The following is a 17759-nucleotide window of genomic DNA, read 5'->3' on the forward strand; positions in this document are numbered from 1 at the left end:
ATCAAATGCAATTACCAGCGTTTAGAAAGTCAAACACTTTTCAATTTGAATTCTTATCTCAGAGAAAACACATGTTACTTTTAGGGAACACCACAAATGTCACGACATTTTATTTTTTAAAATACTTTTGAAATTTCAAGAAGTGTCAATTTACTCTGGCTAAATTTTTAAGTTATTTGTAATTTTAAATTTTATTTCATCATAATATAAACTGTCTCAAGATGTTTGGTCATTTCAAACACTGATTGCTACAGTATTTCCTTACTTTTAAATACCTTACATTGAACATAGTAACCTAAGGCTTCTCTGCCCATAGTAATTTAAGAAATGTTCAGGTTTAAAAAAACAAAATTGGGGCACCTGGGTGGCTCAGTCATTAAGCGTCTGCCTTCGGCTCAGGTCATGATCCCAGGGTCCTGGGATCGAGCCCCACATCGGTCTCCCTGCTCCGCGGGGAGCGTACTTCTCCCTCTCCCACTCCCCCTGCTTATGTTCCCTCTCTCGCTGTGTCTCTCCCTGTCAAATAAATAAATAAAATCTTTTAAAAAATAAATTAAATTAAAAAAATTAAAAAACAAAATTAAATCTCAAAATCTTAAGTGCCTCCCCCAAAACATTTTGGAATACAGTGGGATTGGGTGGGGAGATAAACATACGAATTTGTATAGTTCGGCCTAACAACTCCCAAATACCTTTTATTTAATCTTTTTCACATTTAAGAATGAACATATCTTCAACAGGCCTAATCTAATTATAGAATCATTTTAAGGCATTCTGAATAACCATATCATTTATAGATATTAAAGCACAACAAATTTTGGATTATGTAATTAAATTATTATAATTATGCTCTTAGGACATCTAAGAGGTTTCTTATGAAACCTCTTTCTTATTAGTTTCTTCAACACCAGTGAATGACAAGTAGTATATGTTCCAAGACCATTACAACATTCTTAGACAAATTCAGCTTTATGAGACAGCTTATAAAAATATCAGAGAACACAATTTTTAGAGAAATTTCCTGAATAGGTTACATCACAAATAGGGGAAAGCCTAATTTGCCCCTCTACCAAAGAACTTTTTAAATAAGTCAATGATTTAACATCATGAGCATCTGAAATAAATTACTTCTTTACACAGTAAGTTCCAGCCTAGTCACCAGTCTCCTTCCTTATTGTATCCATGACTATTCTAACATGACTTTCCTATAAGGGTCTTCAGCTTTAAATGGATAGACTCTGACATCAATAGTTCTTTATAGAGATGCCTACTCCATAAGCTGTTCTTCCTTTTTCTGAGGACATACTCAAAAGCATTTTTAGATATTATTTTTATATTTTCTTGTCAAAATGAAAATAGTTTTCTTATATTTCAAAGATAAAAATCACATTAGCATTCTTGGGAATAAACTTTATTACTAGGGCTTTAAAATGCATACAAGATAATTGTAGTAGTACCTATAGGTAAATACAAGGATTGTGGGAAAAAAAAAAATTCTACTTCCTGCCTAGAGTACCTCTTAAGCTCCCTCTGCTGGCTACAATTTAGATAAAGTAGGACAACATGGGAATCTTTTTTCCTTTTGAGAGGTGATGAGAGAGGCAGGATGAAGCTGACAATGCAACTACTGAAACTCAAAGGGAAATTCTCTTAAGGCTAAATCTAACTGATGAGTACCTTCCCTAATAAGGCTTCTGGACTTCCAAACAGATTCAGCCACTGGGGTGAGGGTGGGGGGTACCTGAAATAAGGGAAATTACTGTCAAGTTTGAATATTAATATTAAATTGAAAAACAAAAATGCGAAAGCATTTAGTATAAATCAACTATAAACAGTTATCACTACTAGAAAAATTAAGAATTTAAGTGTATTTCACAAACTTCACAGAACAAAAACTTATACCACACTATTAATCTATTAGTTTCAATATTAAGGTTTATTTTTTTTTCCAGAGTGAGATTAAGTAACAATTTAAATAATTATCTGTATGTATAAATGAACATCCATTCAGATAAAACATTACTGCTTAAAAGAGGCTACCTAAGAAATATTTTGTATGTAATAAATATATTTTATGTTTAGGTTAACAGGCACCATCTTGAGAGCAGAAAAGGTATTTTTAACCAATAAATAAATTACATTCAAGAAAACAAGATGTTTATATCTGAAGTATGATATATCCTTAAATGTTTTTCTTCATATAGCACCCAAACTTCCCAAATGTCTAGAAAGTATCTCCCAAAATATAACTCATACCTTAAGTCATAAAAATAAAGGCCAAGAAAAAATCAATTTAAGACAAAATGTACAGTTTATATTCTTAATTCCCCATTCAATAAAATATCAATTGCCAATTTATTAAAAGTAAATGAACTGTATATATGCAATCTGTTAATGCTGAAAATCTGAAATATAATATTTTTAAAAGTCACTCTTTCTCAAAGTACTTAAAATATTGCATCTCTGGTGGCAAACCTGAAAACTATCAAGCATTTTATTTCCCTAGTTTTCATTCTTCCACTCCCATCTCTATTCCTTTATCCTTTAACAGCCATCCATTGTTTTTTGTTTATTTTTTTGTTTTTGGTAAATATACTTACTTACATCCCAAACACAAAACACTGACAATACTCCTTGGTACACAAGGAAATCCCAGAACAGTCCAAGCCTACAGCTTTGCTCCCAAAGTGTGGCACAGGCTAAATGACAGGGAAAAAAAAAACAATCAATGGCCCTTATTGATGCAGTCAGAATGCTCCTGAGAGTCCACAACTGTTTGAGAATTTGCTGATGTAATCCTGAAGACAGTTTCAACATATTTTGCAGACAAATATCAGAGAATAAGTCTTTGATTGATAATTTTTCTATTTATTTCTGCCAAGGCGACTGAAAACACGAAAGCCTTTTCATCAGAGAGGTTAGCATAGATGTCAATTTCCTTTTCCTGTTTCTCTGTTAAAAGAAAAAGAGAAAGCTTAATGTAAATGTGGTAATTAAAAAATACTTGAGGCTTTCAAGTATCTCTTTAGATGACAATAAATATACATAATACTAACAACATATATTACATGTTATACAGTATCATGCTACTAAACTGAAATTTTTTAAAAATGACACAAAGGAGTTACTGAAATGCCATGAACTAAATGGAAACTGTATATATATATATATATATATATATATATATATATATATATACACACACCGTCTTTAATATCTATATCATTTCTGTAAAAATCTCAAGTATTTCTTTCTCTTCACTAGGATGAGCTTACTGTCCAATCAAAATGAATTTTCTCACCCGAAAGATGGTCCCTTCTGAACACCAATAGTGCCTTTATGAATAAATTAACTTCTTTACCTTAGCCCTGCTATAGAAAATAAGAATAACCAACATTTAATTCTATTTTTCCCTCTCCTGATTACAAATGCAATCCAAGTTCATGGTAGAAAATTGAAAAGTACAGAAAAACAAAAAAAGAAAATAAAACCCATCTATATTATCCCAGAGCCAGCTAAAATCACAATAAACATCTTTGTGTATTCTGCCAACTTCTTTTTTCAGGCTCTTCTATGATCGTACTTTTGTCTTTTTTTGTTTCGACTTTTTAATCAAAGTTAAATATATAGAGTCAAATCATTTTTATTCAACTTGTTACAAAATATGGAAGTCCTCCTTCTCCCATGCACGTTTCCCATACTCCAAGTGCAACTACTTTTTTTCAGTTGTTTCTTTTCGTTTTTTACCTCTCTAAGCAACATTTTTATGTCCACTTCTTGGTTTTAGGCATTATTAATTAACCTTCCACCATGAAAAGTTAGTATTTTATTGTTTTCCATATCTTAAGCCCCGTACTCTTCCTATCCCATCTTCCCATTACAATTACAACACAATTTAGGTGAGATCAATATTCAATGTTTACATTATTCTTCTGACTATGTAAATGATTTCACTTTTCCTGCACATTGTTTTTTTCCTGAGATTCTTTCTCCATCAGCTTAGTTTTCATTACTAATGAGTTGTACAGATCTTTTAGAATGTTTACACATACTAGATATATCAATTTTATTTTCTTGAATAAGTCTCTCCAAGTCTTCTGCTCAGTCTGAAATGGTTGATTTCTAGACCTGCTACACAATTATCATCAAGATCTCTCTTCAACATCATGCTGGATATAAACATCTTTCTCTTGAGTTGGACCCTGTGTCCTGGATCCCAGGACACTTTCTTGGTTTACTTCTTCCTTTTGATGCCAGGTATCTTGTAGCAGCTTCCTGAGAAAGGGAGTACAGGTAGCAAATTTTTTGAGACCATGAATGTTAGAAAGTGTCATTAGTCTACCTTCATGATAATTCATAGTGTGGTTGACTAAAGACTCCTAGATTTCCTGAGTAGTACGAAGGCAAAAAATTGGCTTCCAACTAATGGTGCCACTGTTTTAAAAAGAGCCAATACCTTTTTTTTACAGCTATTTAAAACATTATTGTTAAATTTACATACAGTGAAATACACAGATCTTAAAGTACAATTGGATGAGTTCTGACAAAATATACATCTACGTAACCCACACCACAATCAAGATACAGGAAATTCCTCATGCTCCTTTCCAGTCAATTCCTCCCCACCTCATCAGCAACTACTGTTCTGATTATATCTCCACAGATTCATTTGCCTGTTCTTAGATTTCATATAAATGGCATCATCTAGCATGAACTGTTTTGTGTCTAGCTTCTTTCATTCAACATGTTTTTAAAATTCATTGATGCTGTCTGTTCATATATGAGTAGTCTGTTCCTTGCTGGGTACTATTCCACTGTATTAATTCCAAATACCACTTTCTTTTCTCGCTCTTTTTTCCCTGAGCACTTGAAGGAGTTTCCCTTTAACCAAAGAGATAGGATTTATGATGATAGGCTTTGGCATAATCTCTACTTTTAACCATCCACTGGTCTGGGAATTTGGTGGACCATTTCAATGTGGAAACTCAATGTTCTTCAGGTTTGGAAAAATTTCTTGAATTATTTCATCGATGACTTCCTTCTCCTCCATCTTCTATGTTCCTTTTTGGAAGGAACATAGTTATTTATAGATGTTGACTTCAAACTGGTCCTCTAAATTTCTTATCTTTCCCATTCTATTTTCTTTTTTTTTTTTTCTGTCTTTCTTTCTCTCTCTTTCTTTCCTAGAGAGAGGGAGAAAGAGAATCCTAAGCAGGCTTCCCACGCTCAGCACAGAGCCTGACACGGGGCTCAATCTCACCACCCTGAGATCGTGACCTGAGCCGAAATCAAGAGTCGGATGCTTGATCGACTGAGCCATCAGGTGCCCCTTTCATCTCTTTTTCTATTTCTCTGCATTCTGGTACAATTCTTTAATTCTGTCAATAAACCTGTTAAAGTTTTTCATTTCTGCAATCTTTATATACACACATATTTTTTTAGATTTGTATTTTTAAAGTTCATTTTCTAGGTACTTTTTTGACACCTGCTTTTCCATTTAAATATCATCTTGTTCTTGTTTCATGACTACAGTATCTTCTCTTGCTAAAAACATTAACAATAGTTTTAAGTTTTTCTCTTTCCTGCAAAATCCTGTTTTATCCAAGTTATTGTTTTTTCCCTGTTGTTTGGTCTTAGCCTTTCATATAGATGCTTTCTTCTGTATATCTGAGTAATTCTTGATAATATGCTCATATTTAAGAATGGGATCCAAAAAGATGGTGAGCTCATACCTATCTGTGGAGCTTGACTGTGATCACCAATTTAGGATGATCTGACTGGGCCATTTGTGAAATCCCTAATGAAAGTTCCTTATATTAAGGCCATTTCTCTTGGGTTTTTCAGACTTCCTAGAGAAGATACTGCTAATTCTCCTACCTCGAAGATCCAAGCCTGAGCAGAGAACTCAGTATTTACTATCTCCAATTTTCACGTAATCTTCCTGATCTCAATATAGTATCCCTGCCCTCAGTGACACCTGGTGTTCCATTAAATCAGAGACTCTGTTTTGTTTTCTCTTTTTGAAAGGATAAATCTGGAAGGAGGGGAAAATGAGGTAAACAGCCCTAGCAGGCCATTAAAAAACAGACTTCCAAACAATCTCATTTTTAGCCTCACCTTCACCTCTACACTTCCAGACATAACTGATGCACAAATTCCTGACCTTAAGGCAGCTGTGTAATAAAAATCATTTTTTTAATTAGTTTTTCCCAAAGGGGCTGACAGTTTAGATTTCATGGGTCTACTAAAGCAGTTATCACTTTCTAGAATTCTGCTGCTTTTCCCATTCCTTGTCCTTGTGAAATTTGGTCCTTTTAAAAAAAAAATCCCTTTACTATAATATTACTAAGATTTGAGGATGATGGAGAGCATGGTGTGGTTATTCAATCTACCAACTTGAACTTGAACTCTACATAAATCTTGTATGTTCATTAATAAGATATTCAGAATTGCCCATTATATTTTAATCTAAATGTCACTCCTACCTTACTAATATTCAAAATAATCATACTCCCCTCATATAAAATGAAAACTTATCTTAAACCAACCAAAATTTTTAAGTTTAATGGTTTGTTTTTATGATTGTATAAAAATATTTTGCTATCTAGATGTCTAACAAGCTTTCCTTTTCCATTCTTTCTTCTTCCTATTCTTTTTCAAAATACAGAAAACAAAGTCAATTAAAAATGTGTTTTTTATACATAAACTGTCCTTACAAAAGGTAAAGCTTGCTTCAAAGTTTTCAAGTACCCTATGAGCAAGAAATCAATAAAAACTGAATTACAGTAAATAGCTAGTTAATACTAAGAAGCATATGAAAGAAGTCTATTCTAAAATACATAGAGATTTCAAAAGTTCATATCTCTTATCCATATTATATTTCGGGAACATGGTCTGCCTCAAGGGTTGGTAAAATACAGCCCAAGGTCAAATCTGGCCTGCCACCTGTTTTTATAAAGTTTTAATGGAACACAGCCAGGCCCATTTATTTACATATTGTCTATGGCTGCTCTCCAGCTACAACGACAGGGCCGAGTAGCAGCAACAGAAGGCTGTATGGCCCACAAAGCCTAAAATATTTATTATCTGGTTCTTTACAGAAAAAGTTTGCTGACCTCTTCCCCACCCCGCCCCCATGGCCTACATGAAAAGATTCCAGTTTATTCTACAAAAATTGCTTTGAGCACCTTCCTGTTTGTATTAAAAATAAATCAAAAGCATATCTTACTCTAGAAATAGCTTAAAACTTTTCTATTAATAAGCTCAAAATATCTGGAAAAAAAAATGACAGCTAACTAAATTCTTTTCTCAAGTTAACATGAATAAAAGTTCAGACCTGCACATACAGATTCCTAGAACAACTATCTAGATTTCATTTCCCCAACTAAAAGACTGTCATTATCTGTTTGCTCATCTCCTCTCACTCACCACCAGAAGCATTCCTTCTCCATTCTTTGGGTTATATTCCCTTTACTTCAACTGAAAAGAATGTCCTGTTTTCTGGGCCAAGCAGTATTTCTCTGGGTTTTTTGTTTTTTTCCTGCCTAGTTTCCCTGCTGAAGCAGTTTTTAGCATAGATTTTTCTGATCATCCCATGTTAAAAAACACATTCAAATTTAGAAAATAACTCAAACTCTCTGGAATAGCAGCATAAGAGAAGGAAAAAGAAAATGGAGTACTATTACCCAAGGAATTAAGGAGTATCTAAGTATTCTTCAAAGAATACAGTCAAATATGATATAAGCCTTATTCCTTTAGCCATACAATACTAAGACACCATTAACTCTGAAAAAGCTAAAGACAGCTATACCGGTGAAGTTATTTTCCCTAACAGTCATAACTTTACTGAAATAAAAGCATACAAAGCAGAGAGAAATGGTAAACAGGTTAAAAAAAACTCTCAATGTCTAAAATAAGAGAAATTTACACTTATGCTTGAATATCTAAAACTGAATGCCTGAAAAAGCAAAGCATAACTCACCAACAAGATAAATTATAAATGCATTTCACTGAAGATGAAATTATTTTGATAGATGTTTTTAAGTAATTATAAAGAGCAACCATCCCTTTTTTCCATTAATTACAGGCTTGAAAGTCTCAATTGTAAAAGATATTCATTCATGGCCATACAGGGGTTCATTATCCTAGTCTAGTCTCTCTCTACTCTTGTGTCATCTTTGAAATTTTCCATGATAAAAGGTTTTTTAGAAGATGTATAAAAAGAGAAGCTGAAGTTTTAGTTAATGTGTTAAAAACAAGCTATTGGCAGACATACTACTTATCAGAAGAAAGGAGAAAATCTGTAAGGAGAAATATGAATATATTTTGGACCAAGAAGAATTTACCTAACTATCCAAAAGCTGCCTCAAAGTAGGGAGGACATAATGAGCAATTTAAAAATTCATACTGAAGAATATTTTCAATATTAAATTTTAAAACTCATAGTGTAACAGTTTGAAATAAGTCTAACAGAACTCAGATTTATCTTTAAAAACAAACAAAAAACAACCATTTTAACAGGCTTCTCTAGGTTGTCATATACAAATTATTATCTCTGAACTCTACTATCATCAGTTTATAGCAAGGTGAATTTTACCTAATTTGAGCCTTTATAGCTTTTCAGTAAGAATTAAATTCTGTGATTTTTTAAAAAAAAAAAAAAACAAGCATCTACCCTGGAGGAATTGTTTTCAAACTAAAATATGAGTTGTGATTTTAAGTCCAGGAGCTCAATGCCTACCAAACACTTTCTTTACTACTATCTAATTAAGATCTAGAAAAATTTAATACTTGAAAAACAAAACTGCTTGGATTTATTCATACCTCTTTCTTCCTCATGTTTTTTGGCAGATGCAGTTTTAGGTCTTCCTCTTCCTCGTCTGATATGATCTGAATGGCTGTTACTTCGAGACCTCTTTCTGTTTTCTAAATCCTTATTTACTGTAGAATTTATCTTCTCTCGCCTAACTCTCTCTGTTCGCCTCCTCTTGGCCTCATGCTTGTTTTCTGTATGGATGAATAAAAGTGATATATTTTAGGGCTTAGCAAAAACTGTTTGCCCAAGTTCTCATTGTCTTCTTTTTCTTTCTAAATAGCACTAGAGTTTTTGCTGCCTGGCATATTTTATAAAACTACAACCATTAACATCTACGTTCCTCACACCCACACAGGAAAAAAAGAAATTCAACAGAATTCAGATCCTCATTAACTCATGAGGTAGGAGGAATTGTAACAAGACCAGTTTTTTTATTTGGCACCTTTAATTTCAGCCCCTACATGTTCACACAATTTCACAGCGATCTTTCTGCCTTTTTCCTTCTCTCTGCTTCCAAGCTAAAAATGGTAAAGTATTAGAAAAGGAAAAAAAATTCCATTCCTTTTTGCCCCCTACTCAAATTATAGACTGAAATATGTCAAATATACAGAAGCAAAACTGACCTTAGTCATAATACGTTAAGGTTACCAATAAAAAGCAAACAGAAAACATCCACAGAAAATATAAAAACACTAGGGAAGTAATAAGTAGTTTTCACTTAGCCACAGATGAGATCATTTCTGACATTCTCAGAGCATGCAGATCCCTAAATGGAATAGCAAAAGGGGAACTTTACTCAATATGGTGATTTAATTAATGCCAAGAAGCCATCCTTCTCACTCCAAACAATTCAAAATGTTGGATAAGGCAAACAACAAATTAAAAAAAAAAAAAAACTTGCTTTAATACATACCTGAACTCAAAAGCAACAAAGAAAATTCCCCAAATACGTAAAACCACAATGGTAAAGGGCCAAAATAGATAAAATTCATATCCCAAGAAGGTAACAATTTAAAAGATTGTAATATAAGTATGCTTAATAGGCTAGTGTAAAATTAAAAAAAAAAAAAAACAAAAACTTTTTAAGTAAAATGGTAATGGTTATTTCGAAATGCTGTACCCTTAGAGAATTAGTTAATTCTAATCTCAGACATACCAGATGACGCAAGAACGCTTAATTATTCCAGATTGCAAGGAAGTTATCAAAGACAACCAGGGTCTTGTTAGGACTAAAGGGCTAACTTGAAAAGGCTCCCCCTGGCCACTTTACAATTCGAGCATCAACACAAATAGTAACTGTAATAATAAATTGGAACATCAAATATACTTAACACTACGAGTACATGACATTAAATTAAAAAAACACAAGCAAAAACTACTTGGCCACCATAGGAAGATGCTAAAGAACCAACTCCCTATTTTGAAAGCTTAAATAGAATAGAAAGAATAAAGCATTTATCCTGCCTTTTCTATTCAAACTGTACCACTCACTGGGTAACCAAAGGACAGATAAAGAGAAGTTTCTAATTTAAGAATTACTGTGGCTAAAAAATGAAGAATGATAAAATCAAAGTATCACCATTTTTCTTAAAGATTTTATTTATTTATTTATTTGAGAGAGCAAGTGAGCACAAGTGGGGAAAAGGGGTAGAGGCAGAGGGAGAAGCAGGCTCCCCACTGAGCAGGGAGCCCAACGTGGAGCTCGATCCCAGGACCCCTGGGGATCATGACCTGAGCCAAAGGCAGACGCTTAACCGACTGAGCCACCCAGGCACCCCAAGTATCACCATTTTCAACCAGAAATGAACTAAAGGATGTAAGTGCTGAACATAAATAGCTGCTAACATTACAAAAACAGAGACAAGCAGACTTTATGTGTCACCTGACAGAATACCTAACTATTAGGTAGTCTTGTCAAGAAAATCAAATCCCATCAAGCCTTTGAATTCAAATTACAATTTACAGGAAAAATAAGTCACTGGAGAAATGTGTTATCCTACATTCCTACACCATGAAGACCCAAATAGCACATCCAGATGTACATGTGATAGCTTCTTCAACATACAATTTGCAAGGAAAAAAAAGAAAGAAAACAATAGATAAAAGAGAGCTAAAAAAGACATTGCCCATACGTAATGTGTGGACCTTACATAATCTGCTTTTTAAAACTTTTTTATTTTTTTTTTAAAGATTTTATTTATTTATTCATGAGAGACAGAGAGAGAGAGGCAGAGGGAGAAGCAGGCTCCCCGCTGAGCAGGGAGCCCGATGCAGGACTCGATCCCAGGACCCTGGGATCATGACCTGAGCCGAAGGCAGACGCTCAACCATCTGAGCCACCCAGGCACCCTTTTCAAAACTTTTTTAAAAAGTTTTTATGAGACACCTGAAAACGTCAACACCAGTTGGGTATTTAATATTAAGGAATTACTGTTAATTTTAATTGTGCTTATATTTTTAAAGGTCTATCTTTTAGAAACATATAATGAAACATTTATAACAAATTATATGAGATTTGCTTAAAAATAATATGCAAGAGGGACACCTGGGTGGCTCAGTCGGTTAAGCAACTGCCTTCGGCCCAGGTCATGATCCCAGGGTCCTGGGATCGAGTCCCGCATCGGGCTCCTTGCTCAGCGGGGAGCCTGCTTCTCCCTCTCTCTCCCTCTGCTTGTGCTCTGTCAAATGAATAAAATCTTAAAATAACAATAATAATAATAATATGCAAGGGAAAGAGTAAACATGGGTATAAATGGGGCCAGGCTGGCCATTTTCCTTCTGCTCGTATATGCTTAGAATTTCTCAAAAAAAAAAAAAAAAAAAGTTGAAAGAAATAGTGATAGGTAAAGCTTTTTATAGTATGCCTTTTAAAGTTCAACAATGAATTTAGGTTTGTTCCTCCAGCTACCCACCCATCTCTGCAAACTTCTCAAAAAAGAGCTATCTGTACTTTCTGCCTTCAATTTCTCACCTCCCATTCACTAATCAATCTACTCCAATACAGATGCCCACTCAATGAAACGGATCAAGAAGGACAAAAATCTGTTATCAAATCTAACAGCACCTCTCTCTAATCATCTTAATACCATCTCTCAAAAATTCAACAAAGATGACTACTCTTTTCCTTAAATTATTCTTCACTTGATTTTCAGGTTTCCAGGTATCCCATCTCACCAGTCATTCCTCTCTATCTCCTTTTGGTGTCTTCTCCCCCAGGTTCTTTCTCATCTTTAATATTAAAGCCCTAGGACTCTGATCTGAGCCCTCTTCTCTTACTTACACTCTGTCGAGATAATCCATAGATCCAAACATTACACTCTATGATTTATGATGGTTCCAAAATTTATACTTTCAACTCTGACCTCTTCCCAAAGTTCCAGACTGCCTACCCAGCAGCTTCACTCTAGTATCTTACAACCATTTCAAATGTATCAAAAAATCACTCTTGATTTTCCCTCTTCCAAAGCTTCATTATATTAGTAAATAGTACTACCCAGTTGCAAAAGCCAAATAATTTGTAATTATCTGGGACTCAGCCTGCTGCTTCTTATATCATCACAAATGTCCACAGGTACTCCTTGCAAAATATATCCACAATTTCTTCATCACTCTACGTCGATGGGCAACATCCAAACCAAATGCGTTTCCTACATAGCTGCCAAAATTATCTTTAAAAAATTCAAAAAAATTCAAACTGCATAGCTCCCCTTCTAAAATCTTTCATTAGCTTTTCATTGTATTTAAAAATAAAGTCAAACTTCCTTACCAAAGCCTACAAGTGTCTATAAGACCTGACATTTGCCTCTCTCTCCAATCTTCTCTCATACTGCAACACTTTGTTCACTATACTCCAGACATGCCTTCCTTTTAATAAAACAAGTTCCCTTCCTCCCCTTAAATGACTGCATTTGCTAATCCTTCTGCCTAGAGCTCACATCCCAAACCTTTTAATAAGACCACTTATTTACTTCAAATGTTGATTTATAGGTTACCCCTGAGTCTTACAGCTCAAATTACTTTTTATAATCTAATACTATGTTATTTACTTATATGCTCAATCCATTAGAATATAAACTCCATGAAAGTTGGGATGCCATTTGTCTGTCTCATTCACAGAATCTAGAACGTTATCGACACATATTAAGTAGTGCTGAATAAATAAAACTTATTTAGACGGAGCACATGCATCTACCATCCCCTTTCTGGAAAATCCCACTGAAAAGAGAATAAACACGAGTAAAGGTAAAGAGAAAAAGGAAAATAGGTCTGTACTGATGGAAACAAGGAAAGGATGCTACCAATCACCCGAAATTACAGAATTTCAGCAAACCAGCAAACTCACAGATTCTGATTAAGAAACCAGAATAGGGGGCACCTGGGTGGCTCAGTCGGTGAAGCCTCTGACTCTTGATTTTGGCTAAGGTCATGGTGTCAAGGTAATGGGACTAAGCCCAGTGTCAGGCTCTGTGCTCAGTGGGGAGTTGGCTTGAGATTCTCTCTCTCCCTCTGCCCCTCCCCATGCTCATGCTCTCTCTCTAAAATAAATAAATCTTAAAAAAAAAAAAAAAGAAAAAGAAACCAGAATAGAAGACACTACAATCCAAAACAGAAACAAAAGATGGCTCCTATAGAAGGGAGAGCTGTTCTTCCCCAAAATACTCCCAGGACAGAACAAAAAGTACAAATAAGGGAGAGCAGGCCACAGAGTGATCATCAGAATACTTACAGGACTACTGCAGAGCAAATGACATAAGGAAGTAAAGCTCTCAGGAACCAAGCAATGTTCCAAAGAACTATGAACCTCCAAAAACTAGAAAACACAAACAAATGGCAGCTCCTCATAAAAATGAAATAATATAAGGAATTTCACATTCTCTCCCAGGATGAAGCTTTCCTTATTTTAGCCATGATGGAATTCAACAATGTCTCTCAGCTCATGTAATCTACCAATAAGTTCCTCCCAACTGTAAACTAAAGAGATCTATAGTCAAAATAGACCTTTAAAACAGTGTAGGATATGGGGCGCCTGGGTGGCTCAGTCGTTGAGTGTCTGCCTTCACCTCGGGTCATGATCCCAGGGTCCTGGGATCGAGCCCCACATCGGGCTTCCTGCTCCGCGGGAAGCCTGCTTCTCCCTCTTCCCACTCCCCCTGCTTGTGTTCCCTCTCTCACTGTCTCTCTCTCTGTCAAAAAATAAATAAAACCTTTAAAAAAAATAAAAAATAAATAAAACAGTGTAGGATAGTCATGCAAGTTATCTACACTGATAAATCAAACCATTTATGAGTATCAATAGGCAATTAAGGATTACCAGCAATTTAAGGAAAATTAAAAGTATAATAGAGAAGAAATAAGTTAAAACAGGAGGAACAAAGGTAGTTCAAGAAATATGAAAGAAATAGGGGCGCCTGGGGGCTCATTCGGCTAAGTGTCCTGTCCGACACTTGGTTTCAGCTTGGGTCATGATCTCAGGGTCATGGGATCCAGCCCCACATTAGGCTCCATGCTCAGTTTGGAGTCTGCTTGTCCGTCTCCCTCTGTTCCTCCCCTGCCCTGTCTCTCTCTCTTTCTCTCTCAAATAAATAAATCTTAAAAAAAAAAAAAACAAAACAAGATAATCTTAAAACATTCTAATGCATACCTTCGAGACATCTGATTGTACTTTATACCATTAAGAATAAGATTCTTTTGCAAAAATAGAAAGCTCAATCCTAAAATTCATATGGACTCTTAAGCAATGTGAAATAACCAAAAGAATCTTGAAAAACAATGCCAGAAGTCTTACACTTCCTGATTCCAAAACTCACTACAAAGCTACAGTAATCAAAAAAGTGTGGTACTGCCATACGACAGATATATAGACCAAGAGAATAAAATAGAGAGCCCAGAAATAAATCCCTGAATATACAGTTCAAATGATTTTCAAAAACAATGCCAAGATGATTCAAGAAGATAATATTTTCAACAAGTTGTATTGGGAAAACTGGATATCCACATACAAAAAAAATGTAACTGGACCCTTAGTTTATACCATATGCAAAAATTAATTCAAAATGGATGGAATACCTAAATATTACAGCTAAAACTATAAAATGCTTAGAACAAAAAGAAGGGAAAAGCTTCATAACACTGGACTTGGCAATGATTTCTTGGATATGACACTGAAAATATAGGCAACAAAAGAAAAAATAGACAACTTGGATTTCAACGAAATTAAAAACTTTTGTGCATCAAAGGACAGTATCAACAGAGTAAAAAAAGGCAATTCATGGAATGGGGAAAAAATATTTATAAACATTTATCAAATAAGGGATTAATATCCAGAATAAAAAGAACTTCTACAACTCAATAACAACCCAATTCAAAAATGAGCAAAGAACTTGAATAGACATTTATCCAAAGAAGACAGGCAAATGAAAAGATGTTCAACATCACTAATCATTAGAGAAATGCAAATCAAAACCACATGTTATCACTTCATACTGATTAGAATGGCTCTTATCAAAAGTGTTGATGAGGATGTGGAGAAACTGGAAACTCTGGGCACTGCTGCTGCTAACTTAAAATGGTGCAGCTGCTATGGAAAATGATATGGCATTATCATATACATAGAAATACCATAGGATCCAGCAATTCCACTTCTGGGCATATATACAAAAGAAATGAAAGCAGGTAATCGAATAGATATTTGAACAACCATGTTCATAGCTGCATTATTCACAATAGCCAAAAGGTAAAAGCAGCTCAACTGTCCATCAATGCATGAATGAACAAAATGTGGTATATACGTACAATGAAATATTAGTCAGAAAGGCAATTCTGACACGAGCTACAACATGAAGTCTAAAGACATTATGCTAAAGGAAACAAGTCAGACACAAAAAATAAATGTAGTATGATTCCAAATAGGAAGTAACTACACTAGTCAAATTCACAGGTACAGAAAAAAGAATACTGGTTGCCTTGGGGCAGTAGGGAAGAGGAATGGAGAGTTATTGTTTAATGGGTATAGCATTTCAGTTTGGGAAGATGAAAACAGTCCTGAAGAATAATCGTTAAGTACACAATATGAATGTACTTAATGCCACCAAAGTGTACATTTAAAATGATTAAAATACAGGGCGCCTGGGTGACTCAGTCAGTTAAACATCTGCCTTCGGCTCAGGGCATGATCCCAGCGTCCTGGGATCAAGTCCAGCATCCAGCTCCCTGCTCAGCAGGGAGTCTGCTTCTCCCTCTCCCTCTGCCCCTACCCCCTGATCATAGTCTTTCTCTCAAATAAATAAATAAAACTGTTAAAATGATTAAAATACTGATTTTATGTTATGTGTAACATACCACAAAAATACGAAAAAAGATTCAATGAAAAAAAGAAGAAATAAGAAAACAAGATGAACTGCTCAAAATTAAAGTGCAAAAGACAAGCTAAATAATGGACACCTCTGAAAGAATTATAGCTCTAGAAAAGGAAATCAATGAAATTTCCTGGAACACCCCCCCAAAAAAAAAAAAGAGAGAGAATAGGTGACAGTAAGTGAAGAGAAATGAAAGAAAGATCCAAGAAATCCAATACTCATCCATGATGTAATTACTAATTATGTACCCAATATTCATTCTCCCTTCTTCATTAAGAACAGGATATTCTAGAGGCGCCTGGGTGGCTCAGTTGGTTAAGCGACTGCCTTCAGCTCAGGTCATGATCCTGGAGTCCCAGGATCAAGTCTCGCATCGGGCTCCCTGCTCGGCGAGGAGCCTGCTTCTCCCTCTAAAACCCTCCCCCCTCTCGTGTACTCTCTCTCTCTCTCTCTCATTCTCGCTCTCTCAAATAAAAAAATAAATCATTAAAAAAAAAAAAAAGAACAGGATGTTCTAATCAAGAGGGAACTGGGCCCAGCTAAAATATATACATTCAAAGACCCTCCTACAGATGAAGTGGCCATGGACTTTTGTTCTGGCCAATGACAAATAGGTGGAATTGGGTAAGGTTTCCAGCACGATTTTTTTTTTTAAGGGGGTAAGCATAGTTGGCATGTCCCTTTGCCCCTTTGCCCTTCCCTCTTCTTCCTCTTGGAATGCTTAAGAGATTCCTGGAGGTACAATAGCTACCTTGTAGCAATGAGGATGAAAGCCAAATCTCAGGACAGAAGAAAGAGACCAACCTAGGTCCTTGATGATACCATTGAATCACTAGTCCTGTACTGCCAACTTCATCTTTCTTCACTACATAGTGGAAAAAAAAAAAAACCCCACAAACTATTTGTCCAATCCAGTGTCAGTCTCTGTGGATGGTAATCCTGATATATCATCCAACAAGTATGCAATCAGTATACCAAGAGGAAGAGAAAAAGACAGTAGGGAAAAAAGAAATAATAGGTAAAAACTGCTCTAAACTGAAGATTTGAGCCCTCAGATGGAAAGGAAGAATGAGAATGACATTTAAATGTGAGTACAGGACTCCTAGGTGACTTAGCCAAGCGTCCTACTCTTGGTTTCGGCTCAGGTCATGATCTCAGGGTTGTGAGATCAAGCCCCAGGATGGGTTCCATCCTCAGCCGGGAGTCGGCTTTGGATTGTTTCTCTCCCTCCACCTCTGCCCCTCACCCCACTTGCATGTGTGCACACACACACTCAAAAATAAATAAATAAATCTTTAAAAATAAAAAAACAGGGGCGCCTGGGTGGCTCAGTCAGTTGGGCGTCTGCCTTCGGCTCAGGTCATGATCCCAGGGTCCTGCGATCAAGCCCCGCATCGGGCTCCCTGCTCAGCGGGGAGCCTGCTTCTCCCTCTGCCTCTGCCTGCAGCTCTCTCTGCTTGTGCTCTCTCTCTGACAAATAAATAAATAAAACATTTAAAAATAAATAAATAAATAAAAATAAAAATAAAAAAATAAATGTGAGTACACAGTAAAGGCCTTTCACACAATGGAAAACAGGAAATGTACCA

The 17759-nt window shown here is 35.4% G+C and overlaps 1 protein-coding gene across 2 annotated transcripts in view; it reads right to left on the reverse strand.

The window, feature by feature from the left end:
* Positions 1 to 1920: 1920 nt before the first annotated feature.
* CUNH16orf87 (chromosome unknown C16orf87 homolog) overlaps positions 1921 to 17759 on the reverse strand; it is a 29828-nt gene continuing 13989 nt past the window's right edge. The window contains exons 3-4 of one of the 2 annotated variants that reach the window (XM_032424170.1): positions 8824 to 9006; positions 1921 to 2952 (exon numbers count right to left, since the gene is read on the reverse strand). In XM_032424170.1, coding sequence (XP_032280061.1) covers positions 2834 to 2952; positions 8824 to 9006 — 302 coding nt within the window. In that variant the 3' untranslated portion in view covers positions 1921 to 2833. The remainder of the gene's footprint in view (positions 2953 to 8823; positions 9007 to 17759) is intronic. The other variant, XM_032424171.1, reaches the window with a different exon arrangement.

This window comes from Phoca vitulina, unplaced genomic scaffold (genome assembly GCF_004348235.1).
Source record: "Phoca vitulina isolate PV1807 unplaced genomic scaffold, GSC_HSeal_1.0 scaffold30, whole genome shotgun sequence".
Taxonomy (NCBI): Eukaryota; Metazoa; Chordata; class Mammalia; order Carnivora; family Phocidae; genus Phoca; species Phoca vitulina.